The 23,997-nt window shown below is 46.8% G+C and overlaps 1 protein-coding gene across 2 annotated transcripts in view; it reads left to right on the top strand.

Moving 5' to 3' along the window:
- LOC138266574 (uncharacterized) overlaps window positions 1-23,997 on the top strand; it is a 91,026-nt gene that overhangs the window by 41,162 nt on the left and 25,867 nt on the right. For both annotated transcript variants that reach the window (XM_069215421.1, XM_069215420.1), the window contains 2 exons: window positions 13,460-13,553; window positions 18,253-18,371. In XM_069215421.1, coding sequence (XP_069071522.1) covers window positions 13,460-13,553; window positions 18,253-18,371 — 213 coding nt within the window. The remainder of the gene's footprint in view (window positions 1-13,459; window positions 13,554-18,252; window positions 18,372-23,997) is intronic.

The raw sequence follows: 23,997 nt of genomic DNA, 5'->3' as shown, positions 1-23,997 counted from the left end.
CCCTAGTAAAGTGCACTAGAGGTGCCCAGGGCCTGTAAACCAAAGGCTGCTAGTGGACCTGCAGAACTGATTGTGCCACCCACATGAATAGCCCTGTAAACACGGCCAAGACCTGCCACTGCAGTGTCTGTGTGTGCAGTTTTACACTCGCAGTTCGACCTGACAAGGGTACCGACTTGCCAGGCCCAAGCCTTTGCTTTTTATACATGTAAGGCACCCCTAAGGTAGGCCCTAGGTAGCCCCATGGGAGGGTGCAGTGTATGTTAAAGGTGGGACATGTAGTGATGTGTTTTATATGTCCTAACAGTGAAATACTGCCAATTTCGGTTTTTACTGTTACAAGCCTATCTCTCTCACAGGTTAACATGGGAGCTGCCTTTAAATATCCTTAAGTGCAGTTTTCCTTTGAGAGCAGGTAGAAATGGAGAGTTTGGGGTCTCTGAACTCACAACTTAAAAATACATCTTTTAGTGAAGTTGGTTTTTAGATTGTCATTTTGAAAACGCCACTTTTAGAAAGTAGGCATTTTCTTGCTTAAACCATTCTGTGACTCTGCCTGTTTGTGGATTCCCTCTCTAAGTCAGACTGACAGTTGGGCTGTTTGTGAAGCTCCTCTAGACAGTGACACAATGGGAGCTGGGGTGTAGCCCGTATATCCTGATGAGCCATCTGAGCTAGAGTGGATGGTGGAGTGGTCACTTACACCTGAATGGGCTGGCCTGCCCTCACACAATGCAGTCTCCAACCTCCTGGTGTGTGTCTGAGACCAGGTCTGGGAAGGCAGGATCTTGTGAACAACAGACTTTTCTCTAAAGTTTGCCTACTTCAAAGGCAGAAAAGGGTATAAGTAGTGGACCCCAAAACCCCAGATTTTTAGATGACTTCTGGAACCAAGAGGAGCCTCTGTTAAGGAGAAGAGCTGACGCGATAGGGGAGGAGTCCTGCCCCTTTGCCTGTGACTGTGCTTTGCTGAGTTAGCCTGCAGTTGCTGATTCTGCCTGAAACAGGACAAAGACTGGAGTTTGTGGTATATTCCTACTTGTGAAGAATTTCTAAGGGCTTAAACTGAGCTTGATTCCTGTTCTGAAGTCTCAGGGCCATCAAAGAATTCCTCTGCCAGCACCTGGACTCTCTGCTGAGACTCCTGCCCTGCCAAGTGGTGCCCCTATCCAGTCCCTGGGCCCTTGAAAAGCGAAGCTGGCAGAAAAAGGCTGGAAATCTATGCAGAGTAAGCCATTCGTGGAAAATTTTGATGCACCACCTGCAACACGTCTGAAAAACGACGCACCACCCGCTTTGTGGCTGAAATCGACGCTCCACCTGCATTGCGGCTGGGAGATCGAAGCATCTCGGCTGGAGACATGACACAACATCCGCTTGTGGCTGCTGATAATGACGCAAAGCCCATACAGTGCGGTTTTCCAACACTGTGCAACTGGATTTCTCACGCATCGTTGCTGGGCGTCAAAGTCATCGTGAACCTGCACAGATCCGAGGTGCCCTGTCCAGAAATCGACGCATTCCTCACTTGCAGGGGAGCTAAACGATGCATCGCCTACCTGACCGGAGAAGAAACAAAGCACGGCCTCATTTGCGAGTAAGGAATCGACGCATTGCTGGCTTTTCCAAAGCACACTCGCCAGTGCGGTTTTATAATTTGACGCAAACGAGGTACTTTGTGTAGAATCAACGTTTCCATTGTTTTCAATGGAATGACTCTTTTTACTTTGAAAATTCATATCTTCACTTGTGTATGTTGGGTTTTTGTCATTTTGGTCTTGTTTGATTTAGATAAAATTTATCGTATTACTGTGTGTGTGTTGGTAAAAATACTTTACACATTGCATTTGAGAAAAGCCTGACTGCTTGTGTCAAACTACCAAAGGGAATGAGCAGGGGTTGTCTTAGGAGTGTAACTTACTTACCCTGATTAGAGTGAGGGTCTCTGCTTGGAAAAAGTGCAAACTGACTGCCAACCAGGGACCCCATTTCTAACAGAGGACACATGATGTTATTCTTTATGGGACATCTGTGATTGATGTCTGTGTGCAGTGTCTGTTGGTTTACACTATCCCGAGTGCTGGAGCGAAATGGGCTTCACATTCTGCGTCTTGAATCAGATGCTCTCACACTGCTCACTAGAGCCCTCATCTTCTGTTCCGACACATTACATATCACTTTTTCTAACCCTGTTGACATTTTATTAAGCAATATGTCAAATGGATAGCAATTAGTGATTTTTTCAACAGTACCAATCCTAAATTTCTTGTCGCGTCCCATTGTAGTCCATTTACGGGGACTGAATCCTTAATGGCCCCAACACAGCCATATTGCACCGATTCCTCAAGGTTAAAATGTAAAGAGGCATACTGATGGAAAGGTGATATTGATGTTTTTTGTATTCATTGCAGCCATGAACGTACACATCATTAATATTTTTACGCATACGAGAGGAAAAGTTGTGCTCATCTGCTCTATTACTAGAGGCTGTGCTCTACCAATACAAACAAGTAGCACATCCCATGCAGGAAGAAACTTCCAAGTGTGTTATTGCACTGAAGCTCAAAGCATTACAACACTACAATGCTAACTTGTGTTATAAGATGAATGTTCCTTCTTGCACTTTTGAAAAACAGGTATCAATTTTACTCAATTTACTGTCACTTTGGAAGAATTTAGCCATTTACATTGTATTTTGTGACCTGAAGGTCACACTAGATGTCATTGGGAGTCTCTTAACTCACTGAGTCATATTGCAAGCATATACAGCTTGATAAGTATATTATTCACAAATGTTTTACAGTGTGGCCAGTAGAGAGAATAAATTAAATGTGCACTACCCCTACCATACAAACAAGCAACACAAGCTTCCACCTAATACCTAGATGAAGATCAATCCATATCAAGTTCTTTCACTCTGCACCCTTGCATCAATGTTGCACCTGTAATTTAAAAGCGAAAGTAAAATATAGTAACTCAGATATATATAGAGCTTTTGATTCTTCACATCAAGAGTGCTGTTGAGTCACTCAAACATACAGGTTAATAGATCACACATCACCAAACTGTACCTCTCCATGTGGTCAGTGAGTGTGGGAGAGCAAGCTATTGGAGCCTGCAAAGAAGAGCATTAGAATTAAGAGGCACAGCTCTGGGGCGTGTGGCCAGTGAGCCAAGATGGCAGGCACACTTTGAACGAGCTCCGCAATCAACCCCGGTTGATCCATCTACACGACGGCAGGGGGAGACTGAAGACCGCCATCCATCCTGCGCATTGCTGAGCGGAGTCTCCGGTGGGTTGACGGTTCTGACTGCGGAGGCGAGGGAGGCTGGGAACCCTGTCGGGCTGTCGCTCCCCATGTCAGGCTGTTGGAGGTGGCCTCCCTGGTGAGTGCTGAAGGGCAGACCCGTCTAGAAAGGGGAGCTGTGGCCGCGCGAAGCCTCTGGAGATGGCTGTGCGGGCGTGAGTGCTGGTGATACCGCTTGGGTGCCAGAGTGGACTGAAGGTGCTGGAGCGCCTCTGCTGCTTGCCTACCTCTGGTGTTTTATGATAGGCCTGGAGATTATTGTAACTACCGCTCAGTCTGAGGGAGCACGGCATTGCCCCCACGTACACTAGGCTCAATGTGGCTGTTGGTGAGTGCTAGAGCAATTGCACGCTGTGGGTGCCTGGCCCTGGACCACCATGCATGGACACCCATTGGGACAGCACCATGATGAGCGGAGAGGCTGCTCATGCTGCTGCACCCCATAGACACTGGTGCGCATGCAAGCGGCCCTTTCCTGCTTCTGCACTTATTGCTCATGAAACAGAGCCTGACCCTGTTGATGGCTGTGCGTTGCGTGAGGGGGGCTCCTGTTTGACCTCCTGGCTGCCTACTGTTGCTTGGTGACCCGGAGAACGGAGGTTCTGTTTCCTTCTGGTGGCGCCCAGATGTGCTGAGTTGGCTGGTCGCCTTGCCCGCCTCCTGCGGACCTGTGCACAGTCTGACCTTCTTTGTGGTGTGGATGAGACAGAGGAGGGGGCTGCTCGTTCTGCCGTGGTTCCCTTTCAGACGATGTGTGCAAGCGGGCCCCCACACCCACGTTCGCTGTGGGCTGACTGGTGCCTGCAGCGACACCCTTTGGCAGCATATACATTTTCCTTGGTGCAGACATGGTGAGCACTGGCCGCCTCCATTCTGGGACTGGCCTTAGGCCCTCCTCAGAAGCGCTGCATCGGGACAGTCACAAATTAGATGCTGTGTTGGTGGGGGTGGAGCGCATAGGCGCTTCCTTGGAACCGGTACACACATCTCTTGAGGGCAAAATAGATAAGGGGACCAGCAACCTTACCTTGCTTCATGCGGAACACCGCAAATTGGCATACAGAACATGCACACTTGAGGACCGGCTTGGTGAACTGGCGCCTACAACGTCTTGGCTAGAGTCTGCACTGCATGATGCTCTGACCCGAATAGGCGAGCTGGAGTGTTGTATTGAAGATGCTGAAGGTCGCACCAGGAGAAATAATATTGAGGTCATAGGCCCCCTGGAAGATGTGGAGGGCTTGGATGCGGTCGCCTACTCTGAGTACTGGCTTCAGGGACTAGTGCCGGAGGGGTCCTTGACCCCTTTCTTCTCGGTGGAGCGTGTGCAAAGGGTCCCTACCAGGGCGCGGCCAACGGGGAACGGTCCATGTCCCTTTCTGCTCCATCTACTTCATTATGCAGACAGAGATATTATCCTCCAAGTGGTCAGGTCGTTGTCCCTGATTCGAGTGGACAATGCCCAAGTCATGCTGTATCCCGATTACATGCTTGCTGTACAAAAGGAACACGCCTCATATCTGCCTTTAAAACGCAAGCTCCGGGCCCTTAACCTCACGTACTCCCTTCTATTTCCAGCCAAGCTTCATATAACAACTGAGAACCAGTCCCACTTTTTTACCACACCTGAATTAGCATGAGAGTGGCTGGAATTTACTGGTCGCATAAGCGGGCGAGACGTGGTAATGGTTCAACCGCTGGTGCGGGCCGGTGCTCCTGCAAAAGGCAAAACCGCAGAAATAGAGCAGCCACCACGAGTAAGATGACGCATGTTCCTGACCTGGAGCAGATCATACAGGAGCGTCGGTGTGTGTTGCAGTCGACGGCAGCTATTAACGCACTCCCGATTGTTTCGGAAGTGGAGACAGAAATCTCACAGTCCGATGGGGATGAACCTTCCTCTCTCGAGAACTCATCCGAGTTGGGATCCCCGGCTCACTCGGAGGAGCTCCCCAGAAGGCAGATGATCTGCTCTAACATCTCTAAATTGACCTTTTGCCTGCTGATATTGCTTCCGGACGGTGTCATCAGGAGACTACCCCCCTCTAAACTGCTGCAGATTATGTAGATGGGGATGGTGCCATGCTACCTACTCCACCACCCGTTGGAGATTCTGCCTGCCATGGAACAGTCTTTGACGTTTTTGGGCGCTAGTAATGGCTTTTTGTGGGGTGCTTTGCACTTCTGTTCCCCTCACACACTTCTCCGCTTTGCCTCCATTGGCCCCCTACATTCATATTACCCGGGGAATCTGCTCTACCTTACGATCACCCACAACTCACCTTGCCTACCCCACTCTCCTGATAATGGAGACTTGTTGTTCACACCAGTTTTCTTAACTCTACGAGTTGCTCGGTTTGGGCAGATACCAGTTGTCCCTAGGCTCTAATGGTATTTTTTTTTGTTAGTTTTTGAATGGAGTCTGGAACCTCTCAGCCTACCAACCTGCCGGAGCCCTGCTGTTGTCAATACACTATCTCACATACGTAGCAGCCGGCCGATTAGCTGCTATCTTTACAATGATCCACCATGAATCCCTATTCCGTTCTTACGTGAAATGTGCTCGGCATTCACACGCCTGCACGCAGATATTCCATATACTCATATCTTAAGAGACACTCAATATACATAGCTTTTTTTACAGGAAACGCACTTGGCGCAGCCTGAAGTGCCTCGCTTGCGGCAACGATGGAGAGGACAACTCTACGCAACAGGTTATTCTTCCTATGCCAGAGGTGCCTTCGTTTGGATTGGGCCGGGCATCCCCTTTGTAGCAGAAGATAAAATTATTGATGAGCGGGGACGCTATGCCTTAGTGCGGGGAAGACTTGCGAGCCGGGCCCTGGTGTTGGGCTCCATATACCCACCAAACACGGATCAAGCGTCCTTCCTCCATTCACTGTCCAGTAAGCTTTCAAGATGGAGTAGCTGCCCTTGGTTATTGGGGGGAGACTTTAATAGTGTACTGAATCCCGACTTGGACTGATCCTTCTCTCCATTGTCCACGGTGCCTACTATGGTTGCTGCGTGTGTGTTGAACGCCTGGCTCCAGAATTGGTGTCTACTAGATATTTGCTAGATATTTGGGCCACCGTAATGCTACCGCCAGAGTCTGCTCATACTACTCCGCCTGCATCATTTGCATGTTCGTCTTGATAGACTTCTATGCACAACTAACTTATATCCTGCAGTGCTAGATATGGTCTATCTAGGACATACTCATTCGGATCACAACCCGCAACTCTTGCATCTGGAATATCTCTCTCTCACATATTCCTACCTGGAGGCTATGGCCTGAGCTCATGGAGGATGCAGCATTCAGAGTGTCGTTGGATGGTGAGATCCCCGAATACTTTGAACATAACATGGGCACGGCATCCTCTGGTTTAGTTGAGAGGCGTGCATTTAAGGTCTTCATTAGCGGCCACTGCGTGGGTACGCAATGGAATCTGCGTCGCTATATTGAGAGTGCTCTCACAAAGGTGGAAAGAACTTTGTTGCACTCGAACAGAATGCCACTCAAAATTCTACAGGAATGGCACAACTATCATCAGCCCGGGTCGAGCATGTGTCCCTTCTGGAGAGGCTCCGCTGTTTAAACTACGCAGCCCACTCAGCACGCACACATGCTTCTGCTGACAAGTCGGGCAGGCTCTTAGCCTGGCTGACCCGGAGGGAGCAAGACCAGGGTCCGGTTGTGGAGCTTCGCTCAGTGACCGGGAGTGTACTTCACGCCCCCTCGGAGATCCACTCTGAGTTTACACAATACTATGGTACGCTCTATAGCTCTACTGTGCCGCTGAACCAGCAGGCCTGTGAAGAATTTTTCTTGTCAATTACTCTGCCCTGCTTGTCGGACGCGCAAAGAGAGATGCTGGTGGACCCGCTATCACTTTCCGAGATCCAAGGAAGTATTCATGGCCTATCAGCAGGCAGAACCCCTGGTCCGGATGGCCTACCGGTTGACTTCTACAAGACCTTCTCTGCAACCCTTGCGCCTCACCTCCTTCATCTATGCGAGGAATCTATACATGGGGCATCCCTGTCGGTATCACAAAGAGAGGTGCTGTTGGTATCGCTCCCCAAACCTGGCAGGGACCAATCGAAACTTGGCTCCTACAGACCACTGGCAATGCTTAATACTGATTATAAAATCCTGGCCAAGGCTCTGGCGACACGCTTGGCACCCTTGGTCCCACAACTGGTTCACACTGATGAAAATAGATTTGTGCCCGCACGAGACACTTCTTATAACAGGCATCTATTCTGTGTCATGAGATACTCAACGGGAGATTGGCCGTGGGCAGGGTGCCTGGTCCTTGACTTGGAGCATGCCTTTGACTCACTGGAATGGCAGTATCTCTTTGAATCTTTACGGCAGTTTGGCATTGGCCCACAATTCTTGCGAATGGTGCAACTCTTATACACCTACCCTAAGATCCGGGTCAAGATGGGTGGAAACATTTTGGACCTAGTTGGAGTGCACAGGGGCACAAGACAGGGCTGCCCCCTTTCCCGGTTGCTCTTCTCCCTGGCGATGGAGCCGTTGGCTGCGGCGCTTCTTAGCCGGGGTGTGCACTAGAGTGTGGTGTTGGGTGATGGTCTCCACACTGTATCACTGTATGCCGACGACCTCCTGTTGTATTTCAGAGATCAATAACATCCCTTCAGTGTTTGGGATCATCCTGCAGCACTTTGCAGCTCTCTCAGGCCTGCGGGTCAACTGGGTGAAATCATGCCTCTTCCCCTTCGACCCGGAGCTTCCGAATCAAGAGCTGTGTCTTTCTGGTGTTGATATTCCTTGGCAGCCAACGACGTTCCGATATTTAGGCATCCAAATATACCATAGGAAGGAGGATCTATATGACAGAAATCTTAGAAGGGCAGTGGCATCCATCCGCTCTCAAATTACCTTTTGGCAATCGCTGCCACTTTTAGTTGCAGGCCGAGTCGCCCTCCTGAAGATGATAGTGCTACCGCGATTATTATACTATTTCTCGAATCTGTCATACTATGTCCCAGTTGGCTTTTTCAGGGAGCTGGAACCCGGACTACGTGAGTTTATCTGGAATAAGGGTCTTGGCAGAGTAGGTTTGAAAAAACGCTACTTACCTTTGGAGCACGGCAGCTTTTCAGTGCTGAACCTGGAGCACTACTACCTGGCCTCCCAGCTTCAGTGGGTGTCCCGATGGCTGGCGGACCTTCATCTTTCTGACACAGCAACCACCTCCAAGCCCTGGACACTTGCACAACTAGCACACCTTTTCCACCCACTTACGCACTCTGCACCACCTGAGGAGCTCTCGCTTAACGTAGCCTATCGCTGTTACCACAGGAGCCTACATCTTACGAAGGGGACCATCGCATTTGCCTCGGCCCTGGCACTTCTGGGTACACCTCGTGGCCCTGGAGTCACATCGGCCACTGAACTCAGGCTGTGGCATGGTGTGGACTTATACACGTTGGGCGATCTCTATAACGATAACAATCTGGCTCCATTTCCTGCACTGGTGACTGAAACGGGCCTCCCGGTGGGCCAGTTCCTGTTATATAACTCGCTGTTGAGATCATTATCTCACGGATGGGGGGACCTGACAACCGCACCTCCAACTCACTTACTAATACAATATGTGCAGGTTTTGGGACACAGTAGACATCTGATTAGATGGTTCAAAGACGCACTTCGAATTCACACGCAACACGATCACAGTACGCTGTGCGCTGCATGGGAGGGGGACTTGGGCATTCCCTTTACAGACACGGAGTGGAGATCAGCCCTATCCAGCCATACAAATATCGTCCGCAACACTAGATTCCGACTCTTCTAATTTTATATTATTCATAGAGCATACCCTACCCCGGCCCGCATTAATAGGTATTTCCACCGCACTGACGCAGCCTGCCCCCGCTGCAAACAAACAAATGTGAACGTCCTCCACGTTGTGGTCCTGCCCCTCATTACGAATCTATTGGCACACTATTGTGGCGTGTTTGTCGGCATGCATATCACGCTCGTTGCCACACAATTGGGAAACCTGTGTGCTACGCCTGTTTCCTAGAGGCACAAACTGCAAGGCCACCACCAGATTTCTAGACCTCGAGCTTTTAACAGCCAAACGGTTGATAACCTGGAGATGGACAACCGCTGAAGCACCATCTGCGCTGGCGTGGAAGCACTCCTTTGTGACATGGGCGGAGGCTGAAGGGGTAGCGCTGAGACGAGAGGATTCACTTGGCCTATTTAAATACCCCCTGTCTGATAGCTGGGGGGCGATGTTGACATCTTGGCGTGATCCGGAAGCGGACGCTGACGCTACTGTGACAACTCAATCACCCACAGCAGCTCTGCAGCCATATAATTTTTTTTTTTTTAGTATGTTGAGAGTGTCATTGGCCATTTCCTCATTCATTACACTTCAGTACGAGTATCCCGAATGATCTATTGGTGACAGTTTACATTCAGGCACGAGCCAATTACTCCATGTATGGGCATCCGTGTACCCATGTCAGGGACCTCCTTGCACGCGGGGTATTGAGTTGGTTGTTTCAGGCTCCGTATTCCATTGAATTTTCTTGTTATTGTATTTTACTGTTTTGCTTAACACTGCTCTAGAATTCATACTTATACACAAATCCATAGTCACACTAACTGCATTCTGCAGAGCAATAGAGTTGCTAGACACTTCAATATATATATTTGAACACATGTAGTTCACCAATCAATGCATAAGTTGTTATTACTAAAGCCTCCATGGACACTACTGGTTATAATTTGCAGTTCGCACGCATTCGTAGCCACCATAACAGTTCTTTAATCTAGTCGCTGTTTAATGTACCTCCCATTGAGAATATTATGTGATGCATGAGATATGTAACTAATGCGCTGTCATTTTATGAGGAACGACATTAATGTAAGTAATGTTCTGTTAATGTAGACAAACTAACAATAAAAAGATTCATGCAAAAAGAGGCACAGGTCTGCCTCTAATCAAGCAAAACCAACTGGATCATTGCTCCCAGTACTTTAACCATCCCCCAGTCTTGGCAGAAGTATTGAAGTATTTCTGTTCATTGTGGGTGTCCTTGTTTCCAAAGGCACCATAGTAATAGGTGGCCACTCAAACATCAAGAGTGCAATGCTGTGACACTACCAAGTAGCCACCACTCAGGAAGGCAGAAACTATATCACACTTCTAATAAAGGAATTTACAAAATTGGAATGAACTTGATTACATTAGCTGTCCATTTCATATATTTAACAAATACCCAGAAAACAATTTCAGTATATTGTAGGGATGGTGGGACCTGACTTAGAGAAGTGTGGTAACAGGACATCCACTAAAATACAAAAGGTCCTCTGTGTTATTTTCAGTGCAACAGAATATGTTGTTCTTGATGACAGGGCCTCTCTGGAATACACCATATGCAACAGCCATTATGTCACCTTTCTTCTGAGTGTGCCTGCCACTGAAACTGTGATAGTTTCAGACAGAAATCTGTGATAATGACTCCACACCCTGAGGGAAGACTCACACTGTTCCATGTTTATGTTTCACTCTGTCCTGATCAATGCCTTCTAGTAATCCCCATGTAAGGATGAATGTCTCTGACAACATTTGGCTAACATCCCTAATTTTCCCTTTGTCCCCAACGACCCCCGTGATTATTGACATTTAGCCACAGTTGTGATTCCTCTCATCCATAATTGTGTAGTGGTGCTCCTTGAGCTCACTTGTTGATTGGGAAATGAATGGGTAGACCTTCACCATCCCTCACTGAAGCCCCCACCCTGCCCAAGCTGTTCTGTTTTGCTAAAAAAAAGAGCCAGTGCCCTGTCTGTCCCTCAACACGAGACTAAAGCAGTTTTCTGGTGATTCAACATGACATGCTTGAAATCATTCAGTAAATCACTTGTACCACACATTAGCAATAGAAGTTGGTTCCCCCAGACATAGACTGCAACAAGTGAAAGAGAGACAATGGTGACTCAGTGAGGTGAGTGCAGGCCCCTTTCCATATGTTCTTATTTTTTGGTAGTTCCCTTCTCCTTGCTAAGCACTTCCCTGATGTTCACAAAGCCACACAAACACCAAGACACCCTCCCATTTCTTGCATTTACTCTTGACAGTTGTATTTGCCATCGTGTGTACCTCGTTTTGGGTTGCTTTAGATACTCACAGCTTCCGAGGGCAGTGATGACGCAGAAATGAAGGTTTTACATTTATTAGCGCATAAACGTAGTGCTGCAATAATCAAGTGTGACTTTAACCGAACTAATAAAGATTGTACGGGGACAAATGTGCCCTCAGAGTAGTTCGCCAACATTTATAAGCGTGCTTTATATAACGTGATGTATTAGAATTGTACTAATCTGACATAACCGTAAACGTGTGCCATGATTTGCTTGTTTGAAATGTTTTAACTTAGCATAACTTTAGTAGAGGCTTCGGCCTAGTTGCCTTGTCTCACGGTTTAGATGCTCGTGTTTTTCTAATGTGCTAATAAAATGTGTATTCTTGCTTGAAGCTGTACTTTTCCAGTGAGATCGGTTCACATGCTTATCTTTAAGGTTTCGTGCCAGCCTGGCATCTTCTTCTTTGCTCCAAGGTCAATCTGCAGGTGCAGACAATGGAAGCTCTGAAAGTGAGTTAATTGGTAAAATATGTTGCAACTTACGTTCCCGACTCCAAGGATAATGTATGCCTAGGTAGAAGCTTGTGAATTGTTGTTTTTGATTGGACAATTTGAAGCCAACCTATGAACCCTCCAATGGAAGACCCTACTGGATTTGAACTGTTGTTTATTTAAACCTGGTGCACAAGAAGAAAGCGGCCATTACCCACTGCATCCCATTGAGAACATTATTGCCTATAGCAGCCATTAGCCATTTGCCATTGGCTTTTTTAGCCATTACCCGCCATTTGCAGGACATTGCAGCCATTATGGCCCATCTTGCCGACCTCGTCATTTTGCCATCTTCTACGATGCCAATTGATGTTCGACGTCATTTTGAATGAGACTTTGATGCTTTCTCTAATCGAGAGAAAGAGACTTTAAGTAATTCTCGCCCTAGAGACTTTAACTTTGATTTGCCCCTTTGCATAAAGTAGTAGTTTTGTCCTTTTATCTTGCCGCTGTGAGGCAATTGCCCCGTCCACCCTGCCCCTTTGCCCCCGTCCCATGCTGATCGAAACCGGTACCTGTGAGACGAAGACTTCTTTGAATGCTGATTGAATTTGGTAAATATGAAAGGAAAATGTACAATTGCATTGTGTTTCTTTTTAGGTAACCAACTGCTGATTTTTTATAAGAGCCCTAGTTAGGAGTTTTCCAAATCAATGTTGCTAAATTGTTTTTGCATGAAGTCCCACATGCAGATGCTAATTTGAGGTTAGATGAGGATTCATTTGTTGCACGATGCAATTTGAGACCTTGTTATGCTGACTAATGTATGTAATTAGCCCATTACAGATTATAGTTTTAGTGGTTTGCGTTGCTATTATCGAATGCATTGTTATTCAAATGCTGCATAGATTGCATCTTTTTCGCCGTTATGGACAGCTATTAATGTTCATTTACATATATCATTTGGTGTTGAGACACATTTATATCGTGCTAGCTTTGTTAATATAGGGAAATAAATTCATTAACTTTGAATGAACTGGTGTGGTTATTCATGGCCGAAAGGTCATGGTTCGCCGAAATGTTTTCTGGATTAATTGTGAAGTGTTATGTTGATCAGGGCATTGCTTATGTTCGTTATTGATTATTGATTTGATTAAATTGACTAATCTCGGGTGAAGAGAGCCCCACTTGGTCAAAAGATTCATCGACCCAAGAGCGTCCAAATGCAGGTAATTTATTAGGTCGGAACGCTCTATCAGCAGCGAACCTCAGCAACTACCATTGAGAGCTGCATGGCAGAAATCTCTAGATTAGGTGGCTCGCCAACCCCTAGTATTGCGAAGGTAATGCTATTGACTCACCAACTTTTTTGCAGAAGACAGCCAACCTTATGTTAGCCAAATAGTCTCTTACATTGTTTTCTGAACAGTAGGCATACATTTTCCACTTTTTAAGTTTTAATATCGTATTCTGACTGTTGCTGTGTGTGTCTGATGTTTTGTTTATCTTTTTGATATTGCTCTTAGCTTCCGTGTGATACATTCAAATATCTCAGCTGGCACAAATTAAAGGAACATGATGTACAAGGGACTCAGCTTCGGTGTCCACGAGTCAGAGAAGGTAAAATTAAAAGCTTTCCTGTTTTAGTACTTGAATATTTTATAACGATTTCATTTTGAAATGTTACTTATGCTTGCTTTAATTGAAACATGTTACATCTTAGTAGCACTGTTACCTCATCCAGTGATACAAAAGATTCGTAACACATGCTTTAAGCGAAAGGGGCAAATCTATTCAATACAAAAAAAAACATGTTTCCCTCAATGATGTGACTTTACAAATGATACAACTACTTTTTTCCCCATTGCCACAGGTCTTCTATTAGACCTCAGAATGTATAGAGGTTTAGTTGTAACACATTAAGGGGCACATTTATTAAAAAGGCACGCCGTGCAGCAAGTTACCTTGCTGCTCTGCACGACAGGAAAGGTCAGGAAGGCACCCTATGTAAGACAATACATCACATTCCTGCCTTTTCCGCTGTGCTGGTGCTCTTTTGCTTGCCTAGCGCCAATGCAGGCCCCCTTGCCCAATGGTGCAAGGGGGTACTTTCTGCACAAAAACAATGGCCCTCATTATGAGTTTGGTGGGCCGCAGAGGCCACCTGCCAAACCCGTACCACCATCCGACTGCCAGTGAGACCAAAACACCGCTGGCCTATTACAAGTTTCCCGCTGGGCCGGTGGGAAACAGGACCTTAACATTGACGCCAGCTCGATTATGAGCCGTCGGCAATGTGGTGGTGTGGCGGGTGCAGCAGCACCCGCTGCGCTTTCCATTGCCCGTAATTCGGGTAGTGGAAAGTGCGATGGGGCTGTCCATGGGGGCTACTGCACTGCCCATGCCAAGTGCATAAGCAAAGCAGGGGCCCCAGAGGACCCCCAATGCCCCCATTCCACCAGCCTTTTCCATGACGGTCCAACCGCCATGAAAAGGCTGGCGGATTGGGAGTCGTCATCCCCAGGGCGACACTGCATGCAGCGCCACTCTGGCGGATTGCACCCACCAAGACCACCAGGCTGTCGATTGGCAGCAACCTGGCGGTGTCGGCAGTCAGACCAAGGCTGCTCTGCCATGGTTGTAATGTGCCACAACCGCAGCGGTCCGACCGCCACCACGAGTCTGGCGGTCCAAAGACCGCTAGACTCGTAATGAGGAACAATGTACCCAAAGGCATATTCTATTATCTATGTTCACTGCAGAATCTAGCAAACATAGAAAGAGGAAGTACGAAGGAGAAATACAGATATTTCTCCTTGTTATGCCTCCCCTGGGAAGGCATATCATTTTGTTGCATTCCTGGTTTACCAGTTATTGTAAATTTGGGAATGCATATTAATCCTTGTGAGTTGCGCGGGAAAGTCAACATAGCAATTTGAAATGCAATGCTTTACCCCAGATTTCTGAAGCTACTAAGGGCCATGCAAAGTGGCCTTGCATGGCTTCATAAATTGCAGTTGGGGTTTGTGATGCTCATGTACCACATTGCGTTGTGCAGACACTACACAACACCCCCATAAATATGTCCCTCAATTGAGGATAGCCCATAAAGTTACATCTTGGAAAGTGACAGCAATCTTGGAATGTTAAAAAAGAACCTTAAGTTGGCCATCATGTTGCATCTTTAGTAGACGTCACGTTCATCTTGTAGGCATTAAAAAACACTAGACGATGGCTGGATGCTGGTATTGGTAATCAGTGGAAATTGGCAGAGCCAATAGTTCGAGCACACCAACATTGGCAAAAAGGAGATCTTTTAACATTGCTAATGCTGGCAGTGGCAGCTGGTGATCGCAAAAAGCAGTGGTGCATAAACCCCAAGTCAATATTTCGACCACTCTGCATGATCCCACACAGCAGACTACAAAACAAATGAGCCTGCATCAGAACCAATGAAAATTCGGAGCTGGTGTACTGCAAAAAAGATTTCAACAGGACACAAATGGACTTTTCAATTTTTGTGCGCGAATAGGCCAACTAGTCCAGGTCTTTCCTACTTTGCATTTTGGAACTTGCAGTACATGACATCCCTTTATAAAATCTGGATTATAAATCACACAAAAAAGTGAACTGGATGAGCATCCACACATGAGCCTAGGAAACATGAGCCTGGGAAACAGGAGAGTGCTGCACAGTTTCAAGGTTATCAGCAAACTCATGCATGCATGCAGGACATATGTAAGTTTTGATTTAATAAAAAAGTGCAGGCTGGGATTTGTAGTCTACATGTTCTTCTTCTTACCTTAATGATGATGATGATGAGTTTTTATAGGATACCCCTGCGCTAGAAATAGTGTCGCAAGGACATAAAACAATGTGATAACTTGACAACAATCCATCCATAGCTAAACAATTCTTGTGAACATAGAGCCAGATTTACAAGTCCCTAGCGCCTCTTAGCACCACACCAGTTTTATTTTTTTTAACTTAATGTGGCATAAAAGAGGTCATTCTCCTTTGTCATATTTACAAATTGGTGCAATGCTTGCATGGCGCTGCACTCTGTAACCCCTTGCACCACATTATGCCTGGGGGGCCCGGAAAAATGGCGCAGTGAAATTTACAACATTTCAGTGCACCATTTTTAGCATCATTTTTAACACCTCCTCAGAGCAGGCGTTAAAATGACGCGCCCATTACTTTCAATGGGCCTCTTTTTACTTTGCAGGATTAGTGGCACAATTTATGGAGGTAATCCTGCAAAGTACCACAATAGCATCATGAATTATGACGCTATTGCCCTAACGTGAGCCGTGGTGCGACATATTGTAAATACGGCGCAAACGTGGTGTCATTACGTGCCTGAAAGGGGGGGCACACGAAAAGTGCAGCATCACAGCTGATGCTTCACTTTCTTGAAAATCTGGCCCATAGTGTCCATCTTTCAAATGCAATCTTCGCAAGCCTCCTTTCCAAACACCCACTCGAAGGAGGAGAAAAAAGCAGATTGCTTTACCAAACAAAAGTCGCAAAACAAGAAGCAATGTTCCTGGGAGAAAAACAGGTATACTTAAATGAAAGTGGATATGACCTGCCGTCAATTAACAAGGACTAGCATGGCTTTCATCTTCCTATAGCCTGAGATGCAGAGTGAAACGCCCAAGTCTGATTGTACAGCACTTCCAGAAAGAGAAGGAGAATGGGGAGCAATGTGACCTGCGATCCGAGGCAACACAAGGGTTGCGTGTAAATAAGCTCTACTTACGCCACAGTGCAGCATCAGGCACGCACCCCGAAGTACGATGTAGATACCAAAAGTGTCTCACTGCATGCCTCTGTCTCAGAGCAAAGTAGTCAGGCATGAGGTGCACTTGCAATGTCTTGATTCATGGAAAAATACATGAATTAAAAGGGCCTCACAGTGGGTGGTCGGTACCCAAACGCTCTCAGGCCGCAGCTGCTGCTGAATGCTTGTCATATAAATGCTGCCTCAGATCTGTGAAGTGCAGTTTGATCGTACCAGATACATGAATGTACTCTTTAGGGTCGAGCATGCGCAAGCGATCTGGACCATGTTGTAAGCTCTCTGTGGGCTTCTAACCACGCCCATGTCATGCTCGTCACTTTCATTAGTTTGTGGGCATGCCTTTCAAAAATCAATTGATTCCACTTGTGAAAGGCATGCATACATTATGCCTTTTCTGGTGTTTAGCCCTCCTCAAGCGCACCGGTAAACTACTGAAAACATACAAGACTACGTGTTTTCAGCTGGTTTCTGGACTACTTTTTTTCATTTCCTGACCAGCGCGATATCGCTGGGCAGAAGTCGAGCGCTTTGCATGACATCGACCCTGTTATATGTGTAATTGCACTTTTGCTGGTTACATGGATAATTGCACTTCTGCCGGTAACATGGATAATTGCACTTTTGTCGATAAATTTCACTCCGAGCGAACTTCTGTTTCCTTTTCTGTGTCTCCTTCACGCTCATGGAGACCATCGGCTCGCAAATGTGAAACTGTTTTACTTTTCATTATTAGTTTATGTGGCAAGAAAAGTCTGGTTAGGAGTTTACAATGCTAATAGCTCTAACTCGAGCAAACGCGAGACTCGTTGCATTGCAAATGCTTCTTCTTGTAAGCATGCAGGTAGCTTATAGGCATGTCAGGCAAAAGAAAGACCTAAACATCAACACAAACATTGACTGTCCATTTCTATATGCATCAATGAATGGGACCCAATACTTTGGTATAGATTGAATCCTATGAGACACTTGAGGTAGAAACAGGTACTTCTGACTTCACCATAGCCTCGGCCGTCCCCCATTGTGCTTCTAGTGTCATTGGTGGACTTTAAATGGCCTTCTGAGGAAATATATAGGAAATATAGGGGTAAATATCATGAAACTAATTTTTATCACTAATTTAGGGGTAGTCACGCTGCACAGATGCCCTGTATGAGAGTTGTTGAACACAGTTACTAATTCTATGCAGAGAACCTATTTATCATTTGTCTACTCTCCACATTCTTCTGCATTGGTCCAGTCCCACGTCCAGACTTGTGATGTGCCAGGAAGGGTGATAGTGAGTGCAGTGCCCACCATATCTCTTTTTTGCGTCACCAACAGGCCTTGCTTTGGTCTTGCCGCATCCAAATGTCCATCTCAATGTGCATGTTGTTTGCCTGGCCGTATAGGTGTATGGGATTTATTTCGCACAAACCCGTCAGATTCCAGTGTGTGTTGCAGATTGAAAAATAAAGATTTAAAAGGAGGACACCTTGGCTTTAGTCCTTTAACTATGTTCATTGGCCTCTACAGGGCCCTCAGACGAAGATCTGTTTCTGAGAGGAGAAGAGCCTACAGTGAAAAGAAAAAGAAAATTAACAGAACAAGAAATATGGCAAAAGAGACTACAGGAAAACTGGGAGAATTGCCTGGTGAGAATTAAATTGTTTTTTACATTAAAGGTCACTCTTGAAAGTGGTTTATGCACGGCCACACAATAGGAAAACAATATTTGTTGTTCTGCAAAACATGTACAGAGGATAATACTTCGTTATTTGTATTTTTTTAAGTCATAAAGTGTGGCCGTGCAAAGATCGAGTAATGTGGTGTGTAATTTGGGGTAGTAAATAGTAAGTTTAAGCTTTTCTTTAATCATTTAATGATTGTGTTACCTTGGTCAAATGACCTTTTAATCATGCCTTAGAAAATGTTTTCTATGTGGCATTTAAGGATGCTACATAAAAAAAATTGAGACTTGTAATTGTTTATTCTTCGCAACTGTTTGCATCTCTGCTTCAATGGAACATCAGTTCAGGCATCCAGTTTGCTTGTGTACCATTCCTTAGAAATTAAATGCAGCAAAAACAGACCGTGTTCACCTGGCTCTAGTTTTTGTTGGAAAAAATGGCCTAACACATCACTCTGTGGCACACAATTCCCTCTTGTACAGTTAGTAAAAGAAGTACAACCAGGCAGAAGATATTGTGCTGATTTTTCCCAAAGTTCAAAATTGACATGACCTGTTTTGGAGCAGGTATGCATTAGGTCTAGAATTCTTGTACATAAACATAGAGAACCCACTGCTTTTGTGGCAGCTGTTCGTGCAAGAATATATATAAGAATATATGTTCTACACCTTTTAATCTTCTTTTTTTTTCAATTCTTTTATGGGTCAGTTTGGCAAGCCAGTCACGTTTTGGGATTCTTCATGAGGTATACTGTGTCTCCCCATTCACTATACTTCTGAACTGGTGTGTGGAATGCTGAGAGTGAATGGTGTAACAGAATGTTGCTAATCACAAAAGGAGGAAGGAGCACACTGCCAGGCATACCAGCTGTCTTATCCAGGTGACTGGTTGACACCTGTTCGGTATAAGTCAATAAGGACGCTCAATGAAGGACCACACGCCAATTATGAATACAATTTAGCTTTACTAGAATTTCAGGTAAATGTAGGCATTTAGCACATTAACAATAGTGGAATAAGTATAGCAATGAAAAGCATCTATTTATATATAAGTACACTACAAAGAGCATCTATGTATACATATGAGCAAAGAGTTCATTGACAGATGTAAGCTTGGAATAACTGTATACCGAGATGTGTTACACTACGATGTTCAGGAAGTAAAATATAAACGAGTTGAATACTTCAGATAAGCTTTGATTTACTGCACACCAAAATGCATGTTTCAATTACTGCAGCAGGCTCCCACTACAATGTTCAAAAAGCAAAATATAAACGAGCTGAACTCTTCAGATTATAAACACAGAGAAACAAAGGCCTTTCATCCCTGTGTGGAACTTAACTTAGTCCACAAAATGCTGGGAAGCCCTCTACCGCCTACTTGGACCTCTCTCCCCCTCAAGCATCACGGTCTCTGAACAGCAAAACAGGGAGGCAGCGCTGGGCCATGGCAGCTTTCACAACCCCATCTGCGAGCTTCAAATCCCTCACCCGCACTTCAGTGCTTAAATAACTCGAAGCTTGGATTCTATCTCTTTCTGGCATTTTCTAGCTATGTAATCAGCACTTGGCTGCTCTGCCCTTCCCCAGCCTTGGTTTTCATTCCATCTTCTCCCTGTACTCTCGTTCTCAAGGTTGAGATGGAGTCTTCTACACAAACAAGCTTGAAAATAATATCATGAGCTTTTCCACGTTGTTCGGTGATTTCAGCAGGCATCACTCTCATCTACACTGCTCAAGCTAATTAACCCTTCGCGTCACTATGTCTTCCGCCCCTTTCCCTATACTGATCACTCCACCCCCTAGATGAGCGAGATGCATGCAAAACAGATATAATTTACTTTGACATTCCGATAGCTAGGTTGCTACTAATACTAATACTTGTCGCTAGCTAGGTGAGCGACCCTTGACCCAAGGGTAGGTCGCTCCCCCTGCCGCTGCAGCTCCTCCAGGTTCCTGAGTTCCTGAGACCCACCCCACAGTAAGTACCCCCCACCTCCCAGCCCCTCGTTCTGCCCCGCGCTACTCACCCTCTCTCCTGCTCCTGCTTCTTTTCCTCTTTTCTTCTTCTCTGTTCTTCCTCCTCTCTCCTCGTCTGTATTCTTCTTCTGTACTCCTCTTCTCCCCGTCTTCTCTCCTCTTCTCTTCTTCCTCATCTTCTGCTGTGGTCTTCTGCACTCTGTTTCTTCGTTTTTTGTATCTTCCTCCGTGTTCTTCTGTGTTCTTCTGTGTTCCTCTGTCTTCTTCTGTCTTCCTCTGTGTTCTTCTGTCTTCCTCGGTGTTCTTCTGTCTTCCTCTGTGTTCTTCTGTATTCTTCTCTGTTCTTCTGTCTTCCTCTGTGTTCTTCTGTCTTCCTCAGTGTTCTTCTTTCTTCCTCTGTGTTCTTCTGTCTTCCTCTGTGTTCTTCTGTATTCTTCTCTGTTCTTCTGTCTTCCTCGGTGTTCTTCTGTATTCCTCTCTGTTCTTCTGTGTTCTTCTGTGTTTCTTCTGTTCTTCAGGTCTTCTGCTCTTCCGGTCTTCAGTCCTTCCGGTCTTCTGCTCTTCTGTTCTTCTTTTCTTCTGTTCTTCTTTTCTTCTGTTCTTCTGTTCTTCTTGTCTTCTGCCTTCGGCTCTTCTGCCTCCTCCGTCCTCTTCTCCCCGTGCCTGCCCTCCTGCTCCTGCCTCATCCCCCTCCCCCACTCGCATCCCCCCCCTCTATCTCCCCTATCTAACCCGTTCACTTTCTACCTCCCTCACTTCTCCTATCTACCTATCTCTCCATCTCTCTATCCCACTATCCAACTCCCTCACTCTCCACCTCCTCCTATCTTCCTATCTCTCTATCTTTTTCCCTATCTATCGATTTCTCTATCTACCTTTTCTCTCTACCTATTTCTCTATCTCTCCCCACCTCCCGCCACCCCCTCTATTACCTATCTTCCTATCCCCTCACTCTACCTCTCACCCTCAGCCACCTCTACAACCCCCCCTCCTCTATCTTCACAACCCTACGCCTATCTTTCTCCCTAATCTCCTAAACCTCCTAACACTCTCCCCCTTCCACCCTTAAACCCCCCTCCCCCAGCTCTTCTCACTCTACCTGTCCCCCCTCCCTCGCGCTTTCCCGCCACGACCTCCTGCACGCCCCCGCCCCCCAGCTCCCATTCGCCCCCAGCTGACCCCTCCCCCCCCTCCTACCTCATATGGCGGCCGCTGCGCGACAGTGGTAGCGACCCTTGACCCAAGGGTAGGTCGCTCCCCCTGCCGCTGCAGCTCCTCCAGGTTCCTGAGTTCCTGAGACCCACCCCACAGTAAGTACCCCCCACCTCCCAGCCCCTCGTTCTGCCCCGCGCTACTCACCCTCTCTCCTGCTTCTTTTCCTCTTTTCTTCTTCTCTGTTCTTCCTCCTCTCTCCTCGTCTGTATTCTTCTTCTGTACTCTTCTTCTCCCCGTCTTCTCTCCTCTTCTCTTCTTCTCATCTTCTGCTGTGGTCTTCTGCACTCTGTTTCTTCGTTTTTTGTATCTTCCTCTGTGTTCTTCTGTGTTCTTCTGTGTTCCTCTGTCTTCTTCTGTCTTCCTCTGTGTTCTTCTGTCTTCCTCGGTGTTCTTCTGTCTTCCTCTGTCTTCTTCTGTATTCTTCTCTGTTCTTCTGTCTTCCTCTGTGTTCTTCTGTCTTCCTCGGTGTTCTTCTTTCTTCCTCTGTGTTCTTCTGTCTTCCTCTGTGTTCTTCTGTATTCTTCTCTGTTCTTCTGTCTTCCTCGGTGTTCTTCTGTATTCCTCTCTGTTCTTCTGTGTTCTTCTGTGTTTCTTCTGTTCTTCCGGTCTTCTGCTCTTCCGGTCTTCAGTCCTTCCGGTCTTCTGCTCTTCTGTTCTTCTTTTCTTCTGTTCTTCTTTTCTTCTGTTCTTCTGTTCTTCTTGTCTTCTTGTCTTCTGCCTTCGGCTCTTCTGCCTCCTCCGTCCTCTTCTCCCCGCGCCTGCCCTCCTGCTCCTGCCTCATCCCCCTCCCCCACTCGCATCCCCCCCCTCTATCTCCCCTATCTAACCCTTCACTTTCTACCTCCCTCACTCCTCCTATCTACCTATCTCTCCATCTCTCTATCCCACTATCCAACTCCCTCACTCTCCACCTCCTCCTATCTTCCTATCTCTCTATCTTTTTCCCTATCTATCGATTTCTCTATCTACCTTTTCTCTCTACCTATTTCTCTATCTCTCCCCCCCTCCCGCCACCCCCTCTATTACCCATCTTCCTATCCCCTCACTCTACCTCTCACCCTCACCCACCTCTACAACCCCCCCTCCCCTATCTTCACAACCCTACACCTATCTTTCTCCCTAATCTCCTAAACCTCATAACACTCTCCCCCTCCACCCTTAAACCCCCCTCCCCCAGCTCTTCTCACTCTACCTGTCCCCCCCCTCCCTCGCGCTTTCCCGCCGCGACCTCCTGCACGCCCCCACCCCCCAGCTCCCATTCGCCCCCAGCTGACCCCTCCCCCCCTCCTACCTCATATGGCGGCCGCTGCGCGACAGTGGTAGCGACCCTTGACCCAAGGGTAGGTCGCTCCCCCTGCCGCTGCAGCTCCTCCAGGTTCCTGAGTTCCTGAGACCCACCCCACAGTAAGTACCCCCGACCTCCCAGCCCCTCGTTCTGCCCCGCGCTACTCACCCTCTCTCCTGCTCCTGCTTCTTTTCCTCTTTTCTTCTTCTCTGTTCTTCCTCCTCTCTCCTCGTTTGTATTCTTCTTCTGTACTCCTCTTCTCCCCGTCTTCTCTCCTCTTCTCTTCTTCCTCATCTTCTGCTGTGGTCTTCTGCACTCTGTTTCTTCGTTTTTTGTATCTTCCTCCGTGTTCTTCTGTGTTCTTCTGTGTTCCTCTGTCTTCTTCTGTCTTCCTCTGTGTTCTTCTGTCTTCCTCGGTGTTCTTCTGTCTTCCTCTGTGTTCTTCTGTATTCTTCTCTGTTCTTCTGTCTTCCTCTGTGTTCTTCTGTCTTCCTCGGTGTTCTTCTTTCTTCCTCTGTGTTCTTTTGTCTTCTTCTCTGTTCTTCTGTCTTCCTCGGTGTTCTTCTGTATTCCTCTCTGTTCTTCTGTGTTCTTCTGTGTTTCTTCTGTTCTTCCGGTCTTCTGCTCTTCCGGTCTTCAGTCCTTCCGGTCTTCTGCTCTTCTGTTCTTCTTTTCTTCTGTTCTTCTTTTCTTCTGTTCTTCCTTTCTTCTGTTCTTCTGTTCTTCTTGTCTTCTTGTCTTCTGCCTTCGGCTCTTCTGCCTCCTCCGTCCTCTTCTCCCGCGCCTGCCCTCCTGCTCCTGCCTCATCCCCCTCCCCCACTCGCATCCCCCCCCTCTATCTCCCCTATCTAACCCGTTCACTTTCTACCTCCCTCACTCCTCCTATCTACCTATCTCTCCATCTCTCTATCCCACTATCCAACTCCCTCACTCTCCACCTCCTCCTATTTTCCTATCTCTCTATCTTTTTCCCTATCTATCGATTTCTCTTTCTACCTTTTCTCTCTACCTATTTCTCTATCTCTCCCCCCCTCCCGCCACCCCCTCTATTACCTATCTTCCTATCCCCTCACTCTACCTCTCACCCTCACCCACCTCTACAACCCCCCCT

This window comes from Pleurodeles waltl, chromosome 11 (genome assembly GCF_031143425.1).
Source record: "Pleurodeles waltl isolate 20211129_DDA chromosome 11, aPleWal1.hap1.20221129, whole genome shotgun sequence".
In the NCBI taxonomy this organism is placed as follows: Eukaryota; Metazoa; Chordata; class Amphibia; order Caudata; family Salamandridae; genus Pleurodeles; species Pleurodeles waltl.
The sequence above is the reverse complement of the archived record's forward strand: the minus strand, read 5'-3'. Positions and strand labels throughout refer to the sequence as shown.